The sequence below is a fragment of the Notolepis coatsorum genome (assembly GCF_963971535.1).
Source record: "Notolepis coatsorum genome assembly, chromosome: 6".
Lineage (NCBI taxonomy): Eukaryota > Metazoa > Chordata > Actinopteri > Aulopiformes > Paralepididae > Notolepis > Notolepis coatsorum.
In genome coordinates this window covers 158,626,820-158,646,576 of record NC_140170.1, presented here as the reverse complement: position 1 = coordinate 158,646,576, position 19,757 = coordinate 158,626,820, and the positions used below count along the sequence as shown (strand labels likewise).

The 19,757-nt window shown below is 44.3% G+C and overlaps 2 protein-coding genes across 3 annotated transcripts; both read left to right on the top strand.

The window, feature by feature from the left end:
- The first annotated feature begins 5,875 nt into the window (after positions 1 to 5,875).
- Positions 5,876 to 12,075, top strand: adnpa (activity-dependent neuroprotector homeobox a). Of its 2 annotated transcripts, none has more exons than XM_084316465.1 (4): positions 5,876 to 6,239; positions 6,895 to 7,007; positions 8,669 to 8,761; positions 8,869 to 12,075. In XM_084316465.1, exons 2-4 carry the CDS (start codon positions 6,900 to 6,902, stop codon positions 11,524 to 11,526), a joined length of 2,859 nt encoding a protein of 952 aa, XP_084172591.1. In that variant the 5' UTR covers positions 5,876 to 6,239; positions 6,895 to 6,899; the 3' UTR covers positions 11,527 to 12,075. The 2 variants fall into 2 exon arrangements, with proteins under 2 accessions (XP_084172591.1, XP_084172590.1); XM_084316464.1 differs by having other exon boundaries at positions 5,876 to 6,277.
- A 375-nt stretch (positions 12,076 to 12,450) lies between these two features.
- bcl2l1 (BCL2 like 1) lies at positions 12,451 to 17,256 on the top strand. Its single transcript, XM_084316481.1, has 3 exons — positions 12,451 to 12,820; positions 13,864 to 14,504; positions 16,441 to 17,256. Exons 2-3 carry the CDS (start codon positions 13,989 to 13,991, stop codon positions 16,582 to 16,584), a joined length of 660 nt encoding a protein of 219 aa, XP_084172607.1. The 5' UTR covers positions 12,451 to 12,820; positions 13,864 to 13,988; the 3' UTR covers positions 16,585 to 17,256.
- Positions 17,257 to 19,757: the final 2,501 nt, after the last annotated feature.

The window sequence follows — 19,757 nt, the reverse complement described above, 5'->3', positions numbered from 1 at the left end:
CCTCCGCTCCAATCCACTCCAGGCCGCTCACAGTGGTTTAACACTGTTGATGTAATATATACATGCAGTACAATGTCAAAGCAACAGATGGCGATGTACAAACATGAAGGCCATTTTCAACCAATGAGAAGGGTTCAGGCTTCGTCACTGTAGAGACGCCCACCATAGATATCTATGACGCCCACACTCACTCTCCTGTTAGAAAAGGTATCGACGCCATTGTTGTTGACGTTAGCTTACATGCTAACGTTAATGGCAGCGACCATAGCATTGTGGCTCGGCTAGCCTATCATCGCTTAATAGAACTAGTGAATGGATAAACAACGTTATTTAACATTGCAGAATGGCTACAATTACAATGCGGCTCAATACAAACAATTGTTAAGGGGCCCAGGGGGTGTAGACTGTTGTAGTTTGAGCTCATTTACACCATGCTCCAAAAAAGAAAAAGAAAAACTGCCGAGCGATCTGGCGCGGGGAGCGGGGAGCGCTCGATTCAAGGTGAGTGGGGAGCGAGCGGAGAGCGACTTGGGGGCGGGGTCAACATGAGCGATTAGCGGAGCGGACCAAGCTTTAAAGAGCGAAGAGCGGATTTCTCGGCCGCGCCGATCCGCTCACGTGGTCTGACCGGAGGTAGGCGGGAGCAGTTCCCTTTGCCGCACGGTATGCTAGGTCGAGGGCCTTGAAGCGGATTCGTGCAGCAATGGGGAGCCAGTGCAGGTCCCTAAGAAGTGGGGTGACATGGGCCGACTTCGGTAGGTTTGAGATCAGGCGGGCCGCTGCGTTCTGAATGAGTTGAAGAGGCTTAGTGGCAGTGGCCGGGAGGCCAGCGAGCAGTGCGTTGCAGTAGTCGAGGCGGGAGATGACTGTTGATTGGACGAGGAGTTGGGTGGCTTCTTTTGTCAGGAAGGGGCGTATCCTTCTGACGTTGCTCAGGAGGAATCGGCAGGTTCTGGTTGTCGCTGCGATGTGAGCAGAGAAGTTCAACTGGTCGTCGAGGACAACACCAAGGTTCTTGGCGGTCGGGGACGCGGTCACAGCTGCATTCTCGACTGTGATGGAAAGGTCGGTCAGGGGGGAGGATTTGGCCGGCAGGTGGAGCAATTCTGTTTTGCTTAGGTTCAGTTTGAGGTGGTTGGTCGTCATCCAGGCGGAGATGTCGGACAGACAGGCCGAGATCCGCTCAGAGACGTGGATATCTGAGGGAGGGAAGGAGAGGAAGAGTTGAGTATCGTCGGCATAACAGTGGTAGGAGAAGCCATGAGACGTGATAATGTTACCCAGTGATTTAGTGTAGAGGGAGAAGAGAAGGGGTCCTAAAACCGAGCCCTGGGGGACACCCGTCCGCAGGGGGCGGGTGGCCGACAGGGTCCCTCTCCATGACACTTGGTAGGAGCGGTCATTGAGGTATGATGACAACCATGTCAGCGCAGAGCCAGCCACTCCCATTCCTGCGAGGGCCGCGAGGAGGATCTGGTGGTTGACTGTGTCGAAGGCTGCAGATAGATCTAGGAGAATCAGGACAGAGGAGAGGCCTTTCGCTTTTGCTAAGTGAAGTGCCTCTGTGACCGCAATGAGGGCTGTCTCTGTGGAGTGACCAGTCCTGAAGCCTGACTGATTAGGGTCTAGGAGGTCATTCTGTAAGAGATAAGCAGTAAGTTGGTTGGATACAGCACGTTCAAGTGTTTTAGAAAGGAAGGAGAGAAGAGAGACAGGACGGTAGTTGCCTATGACGGTAGGGTTCAGGGATGGTTTTTTTATGAGGGGCGTGACTCTGGCTTGTTTTAGGGAGGTGGGGACCACCCCCGAGTTGAGTGAGGAGTTGATGGTTGCAGTTAGGAATGGGAGGATGTCTGGTGCTATGGACTGGAGGAGTGGGGAAGGTAGCCGGTCCAGCTGGCATGTAGTCGGACGGTTCGACGTTACCAGTGTCAGGGTCTCGGCTTCTGTAATGGGAGAGAAAGATGACAGAGTGAAGGATGAGGTTCTCGATTCAGCATTTGGAATGGGTGGGGGTTGGGAGAAGGAGCTGCGGATGTTCTCCACTTTTTCCTCAAAGAAGATCGCAAAGTCTTCGGCAGAGAAAGATGAGGGAGGGGGGGGTGGGGGGGGAGTGAGGAGGGAGGACATGGTAGCATGCAGTTTGCGAAGATTCTTGGCAGAGGCCTCGATCCTATGGTGAAAGAAAGAAGCTTTGGCATTAGTAATGGTTTTGGAGAATGTTAACAAGAGGTTGTGATATGTGTCGATGTCAGCAGTGAGGCGTGACTTTCTATACTTCCTTTCAGCTGCTCTCAGGACCTGTCTTTGTTCTCTCACTGGATCTGTCAGCCATGGACTGGGTGGGGAACGGCGGGCAGGTTTCTCAACGAGGGGACAGAGCTTGTCGAAGGAGGTTGCAAGGGCTGAGAGGAGGGTGGAGGTTGCCATCTCTGTGGAGAGAGCAGAGAAGGTGTCACTCAAAGGTAGAGTGGATAGTATGTCAGAGGAGAGGGTGGAGGGGGATAGGGAGGGCAGGTTGCGTCTGAGTGAGACGGTTTGAGTTGGGGTGAAGACCTTTCGGTTAAGCATGAGAGTTAGTGAGAAGGATATGAAGGAATGGTCAGATACATGTAGGGGAGTTACCGTGGTGTTAATGATGCTGGAGTTACGGGAAAATATGAGATCCATGAGGCTCAGGAGGTAGAGTGGTCGTATGGTAGTCGGAAGGTTCACGGTTAGATTCCCGCTCCTCTCGGGCAGCGTGTCCTTGAGCAAGGCACTTAACCCCTAATTGCTCCCGATGAGCAGGTTGGCGCCTTGCATGGTTCGGTGTGTGAATGTGTGAGTGAATGGGTGAATGTGAGGAAAAAAGCGCTATAAATGCACCATTTACCATTTATCACCACCTGGTATGGAAAATGCTCTGGCCTCAACCACAAAGAGCTATACAGTGTGAACAGAATATCTGTGGATGTGAGCTCCCCTCCACCGAGGATCAAAGTCTGTGGGATTATTAACCCTTTCACTACCACACTACCAAAGGGTTAACCCTTTCACTGTGACAATACAGAAGGTTAACCCTTTCACTGCCACACGACAAATGGTTAACCCTTTCACAACCACACTACAGAAGGTTAACCCTTTGATTGATTGATTGATTGAAAACTTTATTAACAGATTGCAGAATGGGTACAATACAGTACAGCTCAATACACACAATTGTTAAGGGGATGCAGACCAGAGAAAGACTTTCGTCTTGTTTACATCAGGGTCCCCCATTTTCAATTCATAATGACATACGCAACATACAGATATATATCATGACATTAATCACCTTTCACCACCACACTACAGACGGTTAACAGACAACCATGCCAACCAGGTTAAAGACCCCAGCCACAAACTGTTTCAGCTGTTGCCATCCAGTAAATGGTACTGCGGCCTCAAAGCCTGGACTACATTTATATAGTGCTTTTATCCAAAGCACTTTACAATTTGTTCCTCACATTCACACACCGACGGCTGAGACAACCATGCCAACCTGCTCATTGGGAGCAGTTAGGGGTTAAGTGCCTTGCTCAAGGACACTTCAACACACTGCCCATGAGTGGGCATCAAACTGGGAACCTCCGGATTACCAGACGACTGCTCTACCTCCCTAGCCACTGTCGCCCCGGAACAGGCAGTCAGACTCACAAATAACACTAACGACAATCTACCTGCCTGTGACTGAAAATCCAGTGCTACTTTATCGCTGTTCTGCTCTGATTTGCACACACTACACCCATGCAGTGTTTGTTGTATAAAAGCGGACTCTACTGCCACTTTGCACCCACCACACCCACACTGTGTCTATTACATTGTGATTATTCTATTGTAAATAGGCTACTGCTATTTTTTTTATTTTACTATTTGATTACTTTCTTTGTTGTACTACCTTGTTGAGGCTGTTGCTAGGCACTCATCTATGCTGTAACAGGAATAGAAAGATGTGACAATCAAACTGATCCTGGAGCTGTTGACGTCGGGGGACCTGTGCTGCGATGCTAAACTAGTTTTCCTTTTTTACATTTTGTCACTTGCCACTTCAAAATTCTAAATCCCTTGCCTTATCAGAGAGAGACATCGATATTAGAAGACCTCATTCGAGGTAAGACAAGGAGCCACAGATGAAGCTAGTTTAATAACGCATTCATTTTACCATGGGGTGGAAGACAGAGGGAACTGCCCTCCAATATTCAGGCAGAAAAATTATGACATCTTCAAGATCCACGCCCTCACAGTATAATCAGATGGGACTCACTAAAGTCTAATGTAGCCTACTGCAGCAATGATTAGGGTTAAGGTATGGGTGGGTAATATATGAGATACCAAGTTTTTTTTAATCAAATGTATCTTCATATGTTCTACTAAGGAAATGGTTGTAAATGGAATGTCACTATGCTTGCACCTCATGGTACCAAAGCACCTCAAAGGCGCTAAAAACAAAATTACAAACATCTCAAAACAAACTGGTCAGACTACTGCTTGACCTTACTCCTAGAACCCACCTCACCCCTGCCCACTTTGACAACCTAGGATGGCTTAGAGTAGACGACAGAGTACAGCAACTTGCAATGGGCCTGGTCTACAAGATACACTACACGACCAAGGTACCCATGTACATGTCAAAATACTTCCCAAAGGTCAGTGAATACCACGATCACAACACCAGAGGGAGCTCCACAAATCATGTTAAACCCAGATTCGGCTCAAATAAGGGACTAAACACGTTTTGCAATTATGCCACATCAATGTGGAACACCCTACCCAAAGCTGTAAAGGAATGTGGATCACTACCCACTTTCAAAACCTCTCTCAAGGGACACCTACGGGAGACTGCAATTCAACACTGGCCCCTGTAAATATCCTAACCCAACCCCCTCCAATGTACAGTCATTTACCTAGTATGGTTTTGTCAATAGTCCAATGTACAATTTTGTTTGTTTGTACAGTGTCCCCCCCCCCCCCTCAATGTACAGTTTTGCTTGTATATACAGTGTGCCCCCCCCCCCCAATGTAGATTACCCAGTATGGTTGTCAATATCCCAGTGTACCCAACCCCCCCCCCCCACCCAACCTCCTCCAATGTACAGTTTCTACGTCAAATGTATATACTCCCTTTTCCTGACTCCTTCTGTATCACAAACAGTACTGTATTTGCAAATCTGGTATGTCATAAATGTATAGATGTAGCAGTACTGACTATCTGTATGTCATATATGTCCTGATGAATTGAAAATGGGGGACCCTGATGTAAACAAGACGAAAGTCTTTCTCTGGTCTGCATCCCCTTAACAATTGTGTGTATTGAGCTGTACTGTATTGTACCCATTCTGCAATCTGTTAATAAAGTTTTCAATCAATCAATCAATCAATCAATCAATCAATCAATCTGTCAATCCTCAAAGTTAGGTTTAGTCTTTGTTTCCCCCATCCCCTGGCAATTTGGTATTTTATTTAAATGTTTTGTATAACTATTCGTATCGCTGTTGTGAGATTTATATGAATTTCATTCAATAAATAAATAAAGTTACAGTAACAGTGGTCATTTTCGTCATGGGGGGTATATTCACCATGAGGAGACCCAGTAGGGCCCCCAGACATGAACTTGGCTAGCTGACACTGGCATTTTTGCCACAATGATAAAAAAAAACATGGCCCTCACTGATTCGTATACCTAGCATATACTTGTAGAGTGTGAACCCATATGCACGCTACACTATAGAATACATTAACATAACAAACAAAAAACTACAAATGATCAAAATACATCTGTTCAAACTTCTGCCCCCTCCACTCCCCATCAGCACTTCCGTCTTTTTTCCGTCGCCATTTTGGATTGAGTGTTGACTTGCGGACGGTAGCTAACAAGGCTGGCTGGCTGGATTGCTTGTAGCTAGATATTAGTCAACCAAACGTTTAAAAGAACATTGGTGTCCATCTCGGTCAATTATTGTTGGATTATCTGCACGGCCGTTTTAATGATAATCCACACCAATCTGCCCAAGGTTTTATTCAGAACAGCCACACCGCAGCTAATGTGATCGCGTCTCTTCAGAACGCCGTGCTAGTTAGCTACAGCTAGCCCGCGAGTTGAGCCTCAGCAGCAGCAGCCGGCTTCGAGGAGAGCAGCTAACCTCACCATTGATAAGAGCTCGTCCATCCCCACTGGGCTAACGTTAGCTAACGTCTTTGTTAGCCACTGTGCTAACTAGGTAACGTTAACCTGATTAATCTTCAAACTTGTACTAAGGTGAGTAACGTAACCCACGTATCGCACCCTTTAGTGCGTTTGCCATTAAATTACTATAGTGATTTAACCATAACTACCGTTCGCAAAAGGTAGCGGGCGAGCCGACAAAAGCGCGCGAGACGTGTAACGTTAGCTCAGCAGCTAATAGCGGGCACGCTGGGGAGGGACGTTAGCGTCCAGCATCCAGACTGTTCATTTACCACATTTCGGGCCGACATTTCCCGTTTGCAGTTAAAGTCTATGGGAAGAGATGGTCGGCGGTTCGGACCAGTAACGTTAATTTGAGTACGTTAGTCCATCTATAAGCCACCAAATAACGTATCTTGAAGCGTTTCCGCTGAGATCTTATGACGTTGGGCCCTGTTCTGATATTGAAGCCCGGGCCTGACGTTACAACTTATTGTAAAATGTTCTTGACGGTGACATACGAACACCAACTGATCCTTACAGGAACTGTATTGAATGCATTTAAGTCACCTAGACAGAAATGCACATAATCAGCTGGCTAACGTTGTGTTGTCGCCTGACCTGCGACTACAGTCAAAGATGTGGTCAATCTGATTAAAACTCACAGCCAACTCATCTCTGTTCTATTCATCTCGTCTCTTGCATTTCAGCAAACATGTATCAACTCCCAGTGAACAACCTTACAAGGATACGAAGAGCCAGAAAGCAGGTGAAAAAGGCACTTGGTGACATTGGGCTGGAGTACTGCAAGGAGGCAGCAGCGGTAAGTTTATTAGATTGTAACATTAGTACATTGGCTCTTTAAATTAATTAAGTCACATGGACTATAACCAAATGCCCTGTTGTGACTAGTTGTTCATAAGCTTAGTTCTTGTCTTATCACTTTTGTATCCACTTTGTAATAGCCTGTAGGTTTGGGCAATATATGGCAAGCTTGCTTATATATTTACAATGCAATGGGAGCTGAAAATGGCACAGTTGACTTGTAAAATGTTAACTACACATTTTGCTGCAAGAGTAGGAAGGGACATTTTGATTTCATTTGTCAATGCCCAAATCTTGAATTTCATACAATGGGGTTCAAACTTGGCACCTAAAAAAAGAGCAGCCAGACAAATTCAGAAGCGGCCTTTTTCAACCGATTACGTCAACACCACAATGTAATCACAATGTTACTGCTAATCCTTTAGAAATAGTCTAACATAGCTTGTTTATTTAAGGCGAGACACTGCAGGTGAATAGGCAAATATACTTTTTTTGTTGATTTTGAGATTTTGTTATATTTTGCTTCCTAAACATGTCTTCTATGAAACTAGTGACAATAAAACGTCAATAACACACATTTAGTTGTTTATTTGACTTCATTTTGCCTTATTGCATCCATAAGTGTGCACATATTTAATGGGGAAGTGCCTCATTTGCATATATAAACATACATTTCAGAAAACTTGCAATATATTTTTTCTTAGTTTATATGTACATAACAAACTGGGAAAGTTTCATAGTGATATCTATTCAAATATTTTTTGCCTATTAGGGGGTACTACACTGTACTACACTGTTTGTAGCCTGTGTGTAGTTCTGTTCAGTTCAATAACATCATTATTATTATTATTCAGTTATCAGGCATGTGTTTAGGTTGTCTATTACTAATGGTTTGATTAGGTTTTGTGTTTGTAAATATCTGTTTAAAAACAAAAAGTATGGCATTTTACAATACCGAACTTTGAAAGCGTTTTCCCAAAAATGAGTTTTAAGAGTTTTTCCTCATACTCTGAGCCAGAAATCTCCACTGCAGTAGCACTCACATACACCAAACCTTCCAGTTCTATTCATATCTATGTTCTGAAGGTATTTACAGAAGGGTTTGTTGATATCGCATTCATACCCTGATTTATATCACATTTCATTCCTAAAAACATGGCGAAATATGGAATTTTACCATAAAAATTTACTGAATGGAGTATTTTCTGATTTATAGAGTGATAAAAAGAGATATCCAAAATCCCCTCTGTAATAACCTTTGGCTCTAATATGTCAACAAAATGAAACTATAATTTTGAAAATGGCTTTATCCAATGTTCAGATTTCTGTCCTGGAATTATATGCAAATTAGTGCATATTTAAGTAGATAATGCCTCATTTGCATATTTAAACATACAATTTCAGAACTTGTAATACAAAACAGTCTTGTCTTAATATAAGTAATCAACTGGGGAAGTTTCATTGTGATATCTATTAGTTAATTATTTTACCCTATTCACCTGTAGTGTCTCCCCTTAATTAGAAAGTGTCTTCAATCATCACAAGATAACTGACTTCATGAAACAACAGCAATGTCTGTATTCAAAGAAATAGCCTTTCAAAAGTGTTCAATCAAAAGTTAGCTTTTAGTAATAATCACCTTTGTATTTCTTTACACAGGACTTCAAAGAGTTTCTCCCCAGTGAGCAATATGTGAAGGGTACTTTTTGCCTTGAGCTTTGTTCATGGGATCCAGCGTACTCTAAGACACAGGTATGTTACATTGTTGTGATATCGATAATCGTAGGTTTCCAGCTCATAATTGCAGACACTATATATTTAACATGTGTTTTTTTCTCCCTTTTTTCGTGACGTTTTAGGAATATCGATCCAAGCCATTTTGCTGCACAGAGTGTCCATTTTCTTCCAAATACTACTCAGGCTACAAGAACCACTTCCGCAATGTCCACAGAAACAAATTCGAGAACAGCATCCTGCTCAACTGTCCTTACTGCACGTTCACCGCGAGCAAGAGAACTATGGAGACGCACGTTAAGATATTTCACATACCCAGTTCAACGCGGCAGAGTTACGGCACATTCCAGGGAGCCGTGGCGGTGGCGCCGAAGGACAAATTGTGGATCGACAAGTCCAAGCCAGGGGATAGCGTGGAGCGGGCCATGTACTTTTGCAAAAAATGCACTTTCAGGGACCCCCTCTACAATGTCGTGCGGAGACACATCTACAGGGAACATTTCCAGCATGTGGTGTCGCCCTATCTCGGCATGGTCTCGGACTCGTCGGTGAAGAACGGCGCCAATTCCGTGAACGGCAACAACATCCTCTGCAAGCGCTGCCAGTTTTCCACCCGGAGCTACGAGGCGCTGGTGCAGCACGTGGTGGAGTACCATGAGCGCATCGGCGCCCAGGTCACCACCATGATCGGCCACGCCAACGTCATGGTGTCCCGGACGCAGGCCTTCCCGGGCATGTCGCAGAAGCCGCCGATGCTGCTGAGTGCGGGCCGCGGCCTCACGGCCGAGCAGCTGGGCCATTTGAAGCAGGGCCCCTCCGTCGTCAAGAGTCAGGCCTCCATCACCGCCCATCAGCTGCGACTTGCTGGAAATGCCGCTCTGACTGACAGCGCCACTTCCATGGCCGTGAACACGGCCCAGACGCAGAAGTGGAAGATATGCACTGTTTGCAATGAGCTCTTTCCCGAAAATCTCTACAGTGCTCATTTCGAAAAGGCGCACAAGGCAAAGAAAGTATGGGCAATGGCCAAGTACATCATGAAGATCCACAACTTTACTAGCAAGTGTTTGCTTTGCAACAGATATCTGCCCAGTGACACTTTGCTTAACCACATGTTAATCCATGGGCTCACCTGCCCACAGTGCCACTCCGCTTTCCACAATGTAGAGAAACTGATCGAGCATGTAGCCAATGCTCACCCCAACGAGTTTGCAGGTCCTCCTGGTGCGTCACCACTGACCTTTGACCTCACGATCAAGCAAGAAAAGACCACTAACGTACAGCTTGTTGTCATCACCTTTAACATGAAGGAACCCGTCAACGGTCAAGATCAGTCTTCTCATGCTCAGAACAGCCTCTCGCCTGCAATTAAGGCGGTGGCCTCCAGGATGGTAGATAGAAAGATTGACGCACACGGTAGAAATATGCCTCAAACCAAGAGCGAGGTTGGAAAAACCCTGTGCCCGCTGTGTTTCACCATCCTCAAGGGTCCCATCTCCGAAGCTCTGGCTCTGCATCTGAGGGAGCGACACCAAGTGCTCCAGACGATGCATCCTGTCGAGAAGAAGCTGACCTACAAGTGCATTCACTGCTTGGGGGTGTACACCAGCAACATGGTGGCCTCCACCATCACGCTGCATCTCGTGCAGTGCAGAGCCGTGGGCAGGTCCCAGACGGGCCAAGGCATCAGGTCTGCCTTGACTCTTAACTCCTCCGGGGCGGGTTTTCTCAAGCGGCAGCTACCCATCCAGACCATGTCTGACCCGAAGCGGATGAAGATGAGCGAGTTGGCGTTTTCCTCTGCCGCGATGGGGAAACTGGGAGGGAGTGAAGGCCTCGTGATGGATCCCAGGAACTACGAGCACAAGACCTACGAGGCCCGAAAGGCCTTCCTCACGGCCTACTTCAATAAGCGTCCCTACCTGACCTCTCGGGAAGAAGAGAAGCTCTCTGCGAGCCTGTGGCTGTGGAAATCTGACATCGCCAGCCACTTTGCGACCAAGCGCAGGGGATGCGAGAAAGCGTGTGAGACCAAGAATGCGGCTGTGCTGCTTGGCTTCGACATGCAGGCTCTGAAGAAGCTGAAGCACGATATGACCTTCGAGGACTCTAAGTTGGCCGGTACGTCTGCTGTGAGATCGGGCTCCGGGGGCCTGAAGTCTGGTACTCCGACGACCACCACCACAGACCAAAGCAAGCAATGTGAGACAATTAACTGTACCCTAAAGCTGAGCACATACACAGAGACCATATCCATCGACTCCGACAGTGAGCCGGAACCAGAGCAGGTCATTACGGAGGCCATTACGGAGGCCATTACGGAGGTCATTACGGAGAACGGGAAAGTCGACAAAGATCAAGAAGCGGAAGTAAGTGCCCAAGAGCCCGCAAACCCGACGGAAGAGGTCACCTCTGTGGACCTGGAAGAGCCTTCCAGAGAGGAGACCAGCGCTTTGCAAGACGGGAACACAAGCGCCTGTGAGGCTGAGGAGACCAGCGCTTTGCAAGATGGGAACACAAGCGCCTGTGAGGCTGAGGAGACCAGCGCTTTGCAAGATGGGAACACAAGCGCCTGTGAGGCTGAGGAGACCAGCGCTTTGCAAGACGGGAACACAAGCGCCTGTGAGACTGAGGAGACCAGCGCTTTGCAAGACGGGAACACAAGCGCCTGTGAGGCTATGGAGACCAGCGCTTTGCAAGACGGGAACACAAACGCCTGTGAGGCTATGGAGACCAGCGCTTTGCAAGACGGCAACACAAGCGCCTGTGAGGCTATCTGTTAGTGTCCCCCACTTAACAGTGTGCCTTGGTTGAGTTAACAATTTCTGATTTAAAAGGTGTTTCTTTTTTTTCTGATTGAGAGAGAGAGAACCCTAATCATTTGAATATGAGATTGCCTCAAATGAAGTTATGACACTTTGTGGGCAGATAGAAATCACAAACATTTGGTCTAATGGCACGGTTCACGAGAAAAAAAAATACTGTAATTCCAAATATTGACTTCAATACCAGTGTTCAAACAAAAAATAGCTTGAGATGTTCAGCTCCATTATAGTGCAAAAGTGTATGGCCTCTGTAACTGACATTGGTTTTGACATTGTATATACTTTAGGCATTGTACTTCATTAGCATACAGTCTGTGTTACTCATCGGTTAACACATTGGTTAACTGTTAGATTTCTGAAATGAACATAACTATTTCCTCTACTTTCATATATGATTTTCTTTTTCCTCAACTGTGAGATGGAACTGTATTATATTGTCATTTCACGTGTAGAAAGTATAGGATATGCTAATTGGCTATGTACACTTTGTTTTAATAAATAAATTTGTTTAATAAACAAGCTCAGTAGACACTTTTTTTTAACAGAACAAAGCTCTTAACTGAACATTGCTGTATAGGTATCCTGGGTGGTTTGTGCAGCAATGCATTGTCTTGTCAGTAAAATGTCTTTACCTACACATAGGGCAGATCTACAGTTTTTTTTTATTTTATTTTTTTTACACCGGTTTTTGTTTTAGAAAATGAAATTAACTAAATTAAATGGACTCTATTGTATAAGTGTTAACTGAAGCAAAGTTTTGGGAGCAAATACAACTGTAATCGTCATCAGCCCCAACTTCCGTTATGCTCAACCGACGATTGGTGCAGCAAGTCAATAAGGCGGGATATCCGTTGGTTCCGCAGCGAATTGGCCAATCGCCAACGTGCATCATTTGCCAGGCCTCTGCAGCAGCAAAAATGTCGATTTTGTGTGTTATTGCAGTACACACGACTACAGTCTTAAATTTCACAGCTGCACTTTGAAAGGAACTGTATTCATTGCAGTTGTAAGTATAACATTCCATATGGACTTGGATTTGGTCAAAGCAGTACCATGGAAACGGTACGAATTTTTAAGCAATGGATTCAAATGAAAACAGCTAACATCGTTCGCTAGCTAAAAGCATCGATGTGAATAAGATGAAGTAGCGTTAGCTAACTTTGAGCCTAGCTGAAGCTGTCAACCTACTACCAGTGTGCCTTACTTTACCCTGCCTTACGAGTGGACGATACCAGCCACACACATGAACAAGGTAACGTTTGCCACGGCTTTTTTTCCTCTTCAGATTTCCTTTATTCAACTTATACATTGATGTCGGGTGCCATCAATTTGATCTTTCACAATGGCGAGTAACGTTACCGTTTGCTGGCTAGTTAACTAACGTTAGCCAGCCATCATCAACGCTCGCTAACGTTAGGTTTGCTGTTGGGTGGTCTCGCCAGCTAAGTTGGCGTTATGTTGGGAAACAGTTCATTGTCGTATATGTCGCCTAATACCGACGTGTACCGAGTCGAAAACGTCTTTCTATCTATACGTTAACTTTATTGTAGAACTTCAGACCGGGCTGGCCGCCTAATACATTTTTGTAGTTATACCAAAAGGTCACAGTACTACAAGTCCACATTGTTCTATTCCCCGTAGCGCCTTTGTCTATTTCCTTATGATCTCAATGTGTCATTTTACAGTCATCTCCGTGGCGCTGACTATGGATCAGCTTCCACGCCCCCTTTTCAAACATTAAGCAGGTGGGATATTGCTCAACTGATCCCACATCAGCGCATAAGAGTAACATTGGATAATTCAAAACACATACGAAATAACGGACAAATGGCATTTGAATTTTAAGAAAGACAACATTGATTGATTGAAAACTTTATTAACAGATTGCAGAATGGGTACAATACAGTACGGCTCAATACAATTGATTGATTGAAAACTTTAACATATTGCAGAATGGGTACAATACAGTACGGCTCAATACACACAACTGCTAAGAGGATGCAGACCAGAAAAAGACTTTCGTCTTGTTTACATCAGGGTCCCCCATTTTCAATTAATCAGGACATTTATGACATTGATTGATTGATTGAAAACTTTATTAACAGATTGCAGAATTGGTACAATACAGTACGACATACAAGATATACAGAACTGTGTAGTAAAAAGAGATCATAAAAAATATATACATCCGAAGGGGAAGAAACTACATTGGTTGGGGGGGGGGGGGGGCTTCGTAGAGGTTCCTCCTGTCAAGGCAATGTCTTTGACCTTTGACCCATTCCCTTCCACTTTCAGGGTGCTGCCACACAACGGATGGTGACCTTGAGACAGGAAGTGGTTATTCGTGACACCCCACTGACTTTGCGAGGCATGGCGGATGAAACCTATAGGTCTTACTAAGTTGGTGAAGGTTGGCAATTATGTCATACAGCAATAGAGAACTGGTGGGATTCTTCATAAGCTATAAACTGTCACAGAGGAACTACCCGGGTTTGTTGGAACCGGAGAATGAAAGGACTGAGGGCGACAAGGCCCCTGCGGCTATTACCAACGGCTCGCTCGCAAACAACAGGAATGGCAGCGGCGCTTTGGGGACGGCGGCATCCTCACGACGTGGCTCGGAGGCGGTGAAGGCGGCACTCTGCGACTCGGCTGACGAGTTCGAGCTGCGCTACGCGCGGGCGTTCAGTGACGTCTCCTCTCTGCTCCACATCACCCCCGCCACGGCCTACCACAAATTCGAGAGCGTCATGAACGAATTGTTCATGGACGGCGTCAACTGGGGACGCGTGGTGGCCCTGTTTGCCTTCGGAGGCGCCCTCTGTGTGGAGTGCGTTGAGAAGGATATGGGCCCTCTGGTGTCCCGCATCGCAGACTGGATGACCACCTACCTTGATAACCACATAGAGCCGTGGATCCAGAACCACGGAGGATGGGTGAGTTGGCACTATCGTGTGTAATCCTTTACGTTAGGCCCTGTGTGGCTCACCGGAGAGATGAGGCCAGCAGAACTCATGAAGCGACCAGCCTCTTTTCTCATGTCGTTTACATCAATGAAGTACATTATTCCGTCATGAACATCTCCATACAGACAGGGAACAAACTTAACTTTTGACTTACCAGCCACTTGGCTGGTAGATTTTTAAAAGTACTAGCCGGGCAGATTTTTTACCAGCCAAAAATTATAAATAGCTTTTTAGTATATCGCCATGTGTTATTATTACATATAATACTCTCATATGCTATTTTCAATTAATATCATAAACAACATAAGGAATATTAGCATAATTTTTAGTGGACTGAAGGAATGAGTCAGCGTTAATAGTTTTAAATGCAAATAATTTATTGAAACATAGAAGTGGGGTCGGGACACACACACACACTATGTTTCAACTCACCACCCCGCATCATATTGTAGTCTGTCTTCAAACTTCCACTCCTCTCGAAACCTTTTTATATTTGAATATCAACATTATCTGTCCATCCTCAGTAATCCTCAGTTTACTATAATATACTCCTGTCCTGAGTCCTGACTAGTGACTCTGTCGTCTTTCCAAACGCACGCACACACAGGGAAGGGGAGAGTGCCCCCCCCCCCCCCCCCCCCCATTTCCCTTCCCTTTCCCTCTGCCTTGTCTGATCATCAGGATTAGCTTGTTAGCTTACGTTAACGTTGTAGTGATTGGTACATAAACGTTAATTTCGGGCGATGTGGGCATAAAGGAATGGCGATGGTGCAAAGCATGTAGCTGCATTGGACTCGTTGTGAGAAGAAAAAAAACACCAGACTTATTTTGAGTCTGTAGGCGCACTGCTGTGTTAACGCTGCTGTGTTTAACGCTGCTGCTCTGTTTTCAAGAAACACTGAGTAGGCGGATATCATATGACTCGCGCAGTTGCTACAGGGTTTTCAAAATAAGAGTATCATATGAACCTGAACGTTGCTAGCTGCCGGAGCCCAGATATCATGACTGGAGCTGCGCTTGGGGCGGCAATGAGACCCGCACAGGATTTTCAAAATAAGAGTATCGATATGAACTACACGCCAGCTGGCGAGCAGACTATTATTTTTAGCCGCCAGACGGTAAATCTACACGCATTTGGCGAATGGCGTCTAGTTATTTCGTTCCCTGCATACAGATAATCCCCTTTAATCATTCTTTTGAGACAACAGCACGCCACGTACCCCGGTCTGCTACACGTACGTTGACTAAAGCACTCTGTAACAAGATTCAAGATTCAAGAGGTTTATTTGTTACATACATACCAGGGCATACAGTGAAATGCGGGTAACCATGCCCGCTTTGATTGTGCAATCATACAATAGTAAATAAAATAAGTAGACGATAATAAAATAGACATGTTAAAAGTCCTGAGATAAATGCAATACAATGTTGGCTACGAATTAAGGCACTGGGTCCTATGTACACTACTATACAATATACAGTTTTACTCTATATCCCTATGCTATACTTGCTATTTCTAAACTATACTATACAAGAATCACAACAGTTCTTTCCTTAAAGTGACCTTTTTTTCCCCTTGTTCCTTTAAAGTGTCCTTTTCATTGTGTTTAAAGTGACCGTTTGTGTCTGAGCGAGTGCAGAATGTGTGTTGTGTGTGTACTGTGTATGTGTGTGCTCATGTGTACTTGTGTGTGGAGAACTCGGTGTTCAAATCAAATTAAAAAAAAATTGTAAGGCCAGACAACACACCTTAATGTCCCCATGGGCCGGACACGTCTTCTTTAACACATTCGGCGCCAGACACTTAGTGACTAAACATGGCACTGCAACTAAATAATAACACAAAAATATAACGAGGCACATTTGTGACCATTTGTGACATTTCTGTGTGTGATTTCCATTTCAGGACCGTTTCGCTGAGATGTTTGGCAGGGACGCGGCCGCAGAGTCCAGACGGTCCCAGGAGAGTCTGAGGAGGTGGCTGCTGGTGGGAGCAGTGCTGCTCACAGGGGCCCTGGTCGGCGCTCTAATCACAAGGAAACGCCAATGAAGCGGCGGACAATGAGCCCCCCCCTCCGAGCACATTACCGTAGAACACTACATTGACAAAAGTAGAACTTAATAGTTTATGTTTACAAAAGCCCAGGCTGCTTGTATGCACTGACATCTCGATGGGCTCTGGCAGTTTGTGGGAATATTCATATGTAGCTTGGTGAGTCGTTTCTTTGCTGCTCACCCCACCTGTCCTGTGCTCTGTATAATTTTCTATTTTACACACAGCAAAGCTTTTAGGTTTTAATTTTATATTATTATTGACAACATTGTATTTTTGCTATTTCTTTCTTCTTTTTTTTGTGTAAAGAGTGTTACACTTGAGACTAGAGATGCTTTAAACGGACCTAATAAGCTAAGAGTGAACGGAGAAAATTCAGCTGGTTTGATGCTTACTTTGCGTTTTTCTTTTACCTTTTGGTTTTGTTTCTGTTTGATTGTGTCTCATAACCGAGGACCAATTTTTAAATTCTGTTTTCAAATTGACAACAGACGAAAAACAAATCCCTTTTTCTTACAAATATATATTTTAGCAGTTCAGCAGTCGGTTGCATTTGTTGCCGTGCAGGAGTTTCAGGCATGTTTCAATAAATCATACTTATGTTTTTGTTTTGTTAGGTGGAGCCAAGTCTTTGTGCTGCTACCCACAAAAAAAAACAATAAAGCATCACACAAACCTTGTCGTATGTAATAAAATACAGTAAAAGAAGCCGAAACGGCTGTTGCAACATGTAGCTAATGCTCTGGCCTTACAGTCTGAAAATAGTCATACCCAGGGGTGTAAAGTACTTGAGTAATTGTACTTAGTTACAATACTTAACTGTACTGTTTTTGGGGATTTGTACTTTACTCGAGTACAGGGGTGTAAAAAGTACCCAGAAATTATACTTAAGTGAAAGTATGGGTATCGTCTCAAAATTGTACTCAAGTAAAAGTCAGAGTATCTGGCTAAAAACACACTTGAGTAAAAGTAAAAAGGTTTCTACTTTTAAATGTACTTAAGTACTGAAAAGTAAAAACTTCTTTTTATTGCAAGGGATAGACCAGGGGTCTCAAACTCATTCCATCCTGGGCCAAGTTTTCATTTTAACTACACATTGCACCAGGTGAGTTAGTTGAAGAGGTGATCCAATTAGAGAAATCATCAGCTGGTGTTTAGACAAGGCTGGAATGAAACCAAGCATACACTCGGCCCACAATGGAATGTGTTCTGTGATAGACAATGCTGAAATTAAGGCCATTAATCATGGGATCACTTCATTCTATAAGAATCAGTGTTGACTGCGGCCAAAGAGAACATTTCATGGAGATAGGGCCATGGATGCTCGTCTTGTGGATGCCACGCCGAACGTTTCGTCCTCGTCATCACTCGTACTATCGTTTTTGGCCATCTTCTGTAGCTTGTCACTTTGACTCTATTATTCTGATAGCAGGTGTTTAAATCAAAGATCCCCGCTTTCTAGTCTTGCACAAGGACCAATCACCATGGTCGTGTTCATTTTCCATTGATGGGGAGTAACAAATGTACTAATTAAAATAGTTGGACCTGCGAGATTTGTACTTTGTAGGTCTGCATTTCATTGTGCAGTTAGTTTGTCTGCATTTCCATTAGATTTGGTTCCACTCCGCCGGTGCGTTACGAGCGTGTGCCTTGTTTGCAGCCGGGGGGCAGCCAATCGGCTCGTAAAATAACGCAATTAGCCTTGAACTGGTTCTGTTAGCCTCCTTAAGAGCAAATTAGTCATTCAAGAGTTCTCAAACATATGCCTACTTTATGTTGACAACATCAATACAGACGAAATAAATATACTTGAACAGTTTTGATAAAATATGCGCATATGTCTGTGTACATCTAAATGTGAGTTGCCGTGAGTTTATATCCTGTGCACCTTGTCCATCTACTGTAATTGGTACTTTAGTGATGCTGCAGTCTACTGGTTGCCTTTGGGGGGTGCTTTTGTACTGCACACTGAAGAACGCTAATTGTTTTGTATTTATTTTTTATTTTTTACACAAAAGGCAACACAACGCGTTTTTACTGATGTTTTACTATCGTCGCTGCCATAAAGGACATGCTGTTAGTGTGGCATCTCCCCTCCCCACGGAAGCTATTCGTGGCCTTTGAATTTGAAAATAGAATGAATGTCACCAATATGGTCCCTAACTGCAAAATAATTCATACGCCAATTTTGGTTTATAGAATTGAATATAATAAAATATTAGTTGTTCCTAAGGGGAAATTCAAGTGTAGAAGTCAGCATAAAAAACAGTGCATTTAAAAAAAATAGTTGATTAGACTCCCTAATAATGTAATTCTTGCTAATGCAATAACTGACAGAAAATAAACTTACCAAGCAGTTACCCCACTACTAAGCTTGACTTGTAGATGTAAAATACACTTTCTTTTGGAATATTTGAACCACTAATAGGCTAAAGTTTTACAGTCTATTTCCCCCCAATGTTTATAAACATTTCACATGTAAACAGTGCTTTTTTATTGTTATATACACTACGTTCAGTCCAATACCATATTTTGGGCTGCCTGTTTTAAATGGATGAAAATTATGCTTTGTCAAAGTTCAAACTTGAAGAGTTTGACTTGCAGATGGAAAATACACATACATATTTTTTGGAATGATTTAACCATAGGCTACAGTTATACTGTCTGTTTTACTGAGAGTTAATTAGACTCACTAACAATATAATAATGTAAATTAAAGATATGCTAGTAACACATCAGCAAATAGGTTGTGTTGAAGCTTAATAAAGGTTCAACAGCTTGGGGTATTCAGGTTGTTCGGTGCAGTGTGTCATTAATGAGATGATGTCACAAAGCTGTTGAGGATTCTTGTCCTGAAGTGTACTTCCTATAGCTCACAAAGGTGATCCCCAAGCTCCAATCCAAACACCGGTGTGGTACATCTTTCTTTTTTACGGATGAAGGTGAATACACAGCAAGTGGAGCTCCGCACACATGGTACAGTATGGGTTACCATTTTGGGAAGGATATAATGAAACCAACTCTTGAAACCATTGTGTAATTTAGATACTTTAGTAATTCCTCAGGGAATCCTTTAGGACATCACAGCATCATTGCAAGATTATAGAGTATATCCATATGGTGGGGAAAGCATGGTGCTCTTGAGAATTCACCGATTCGATTATTCGATT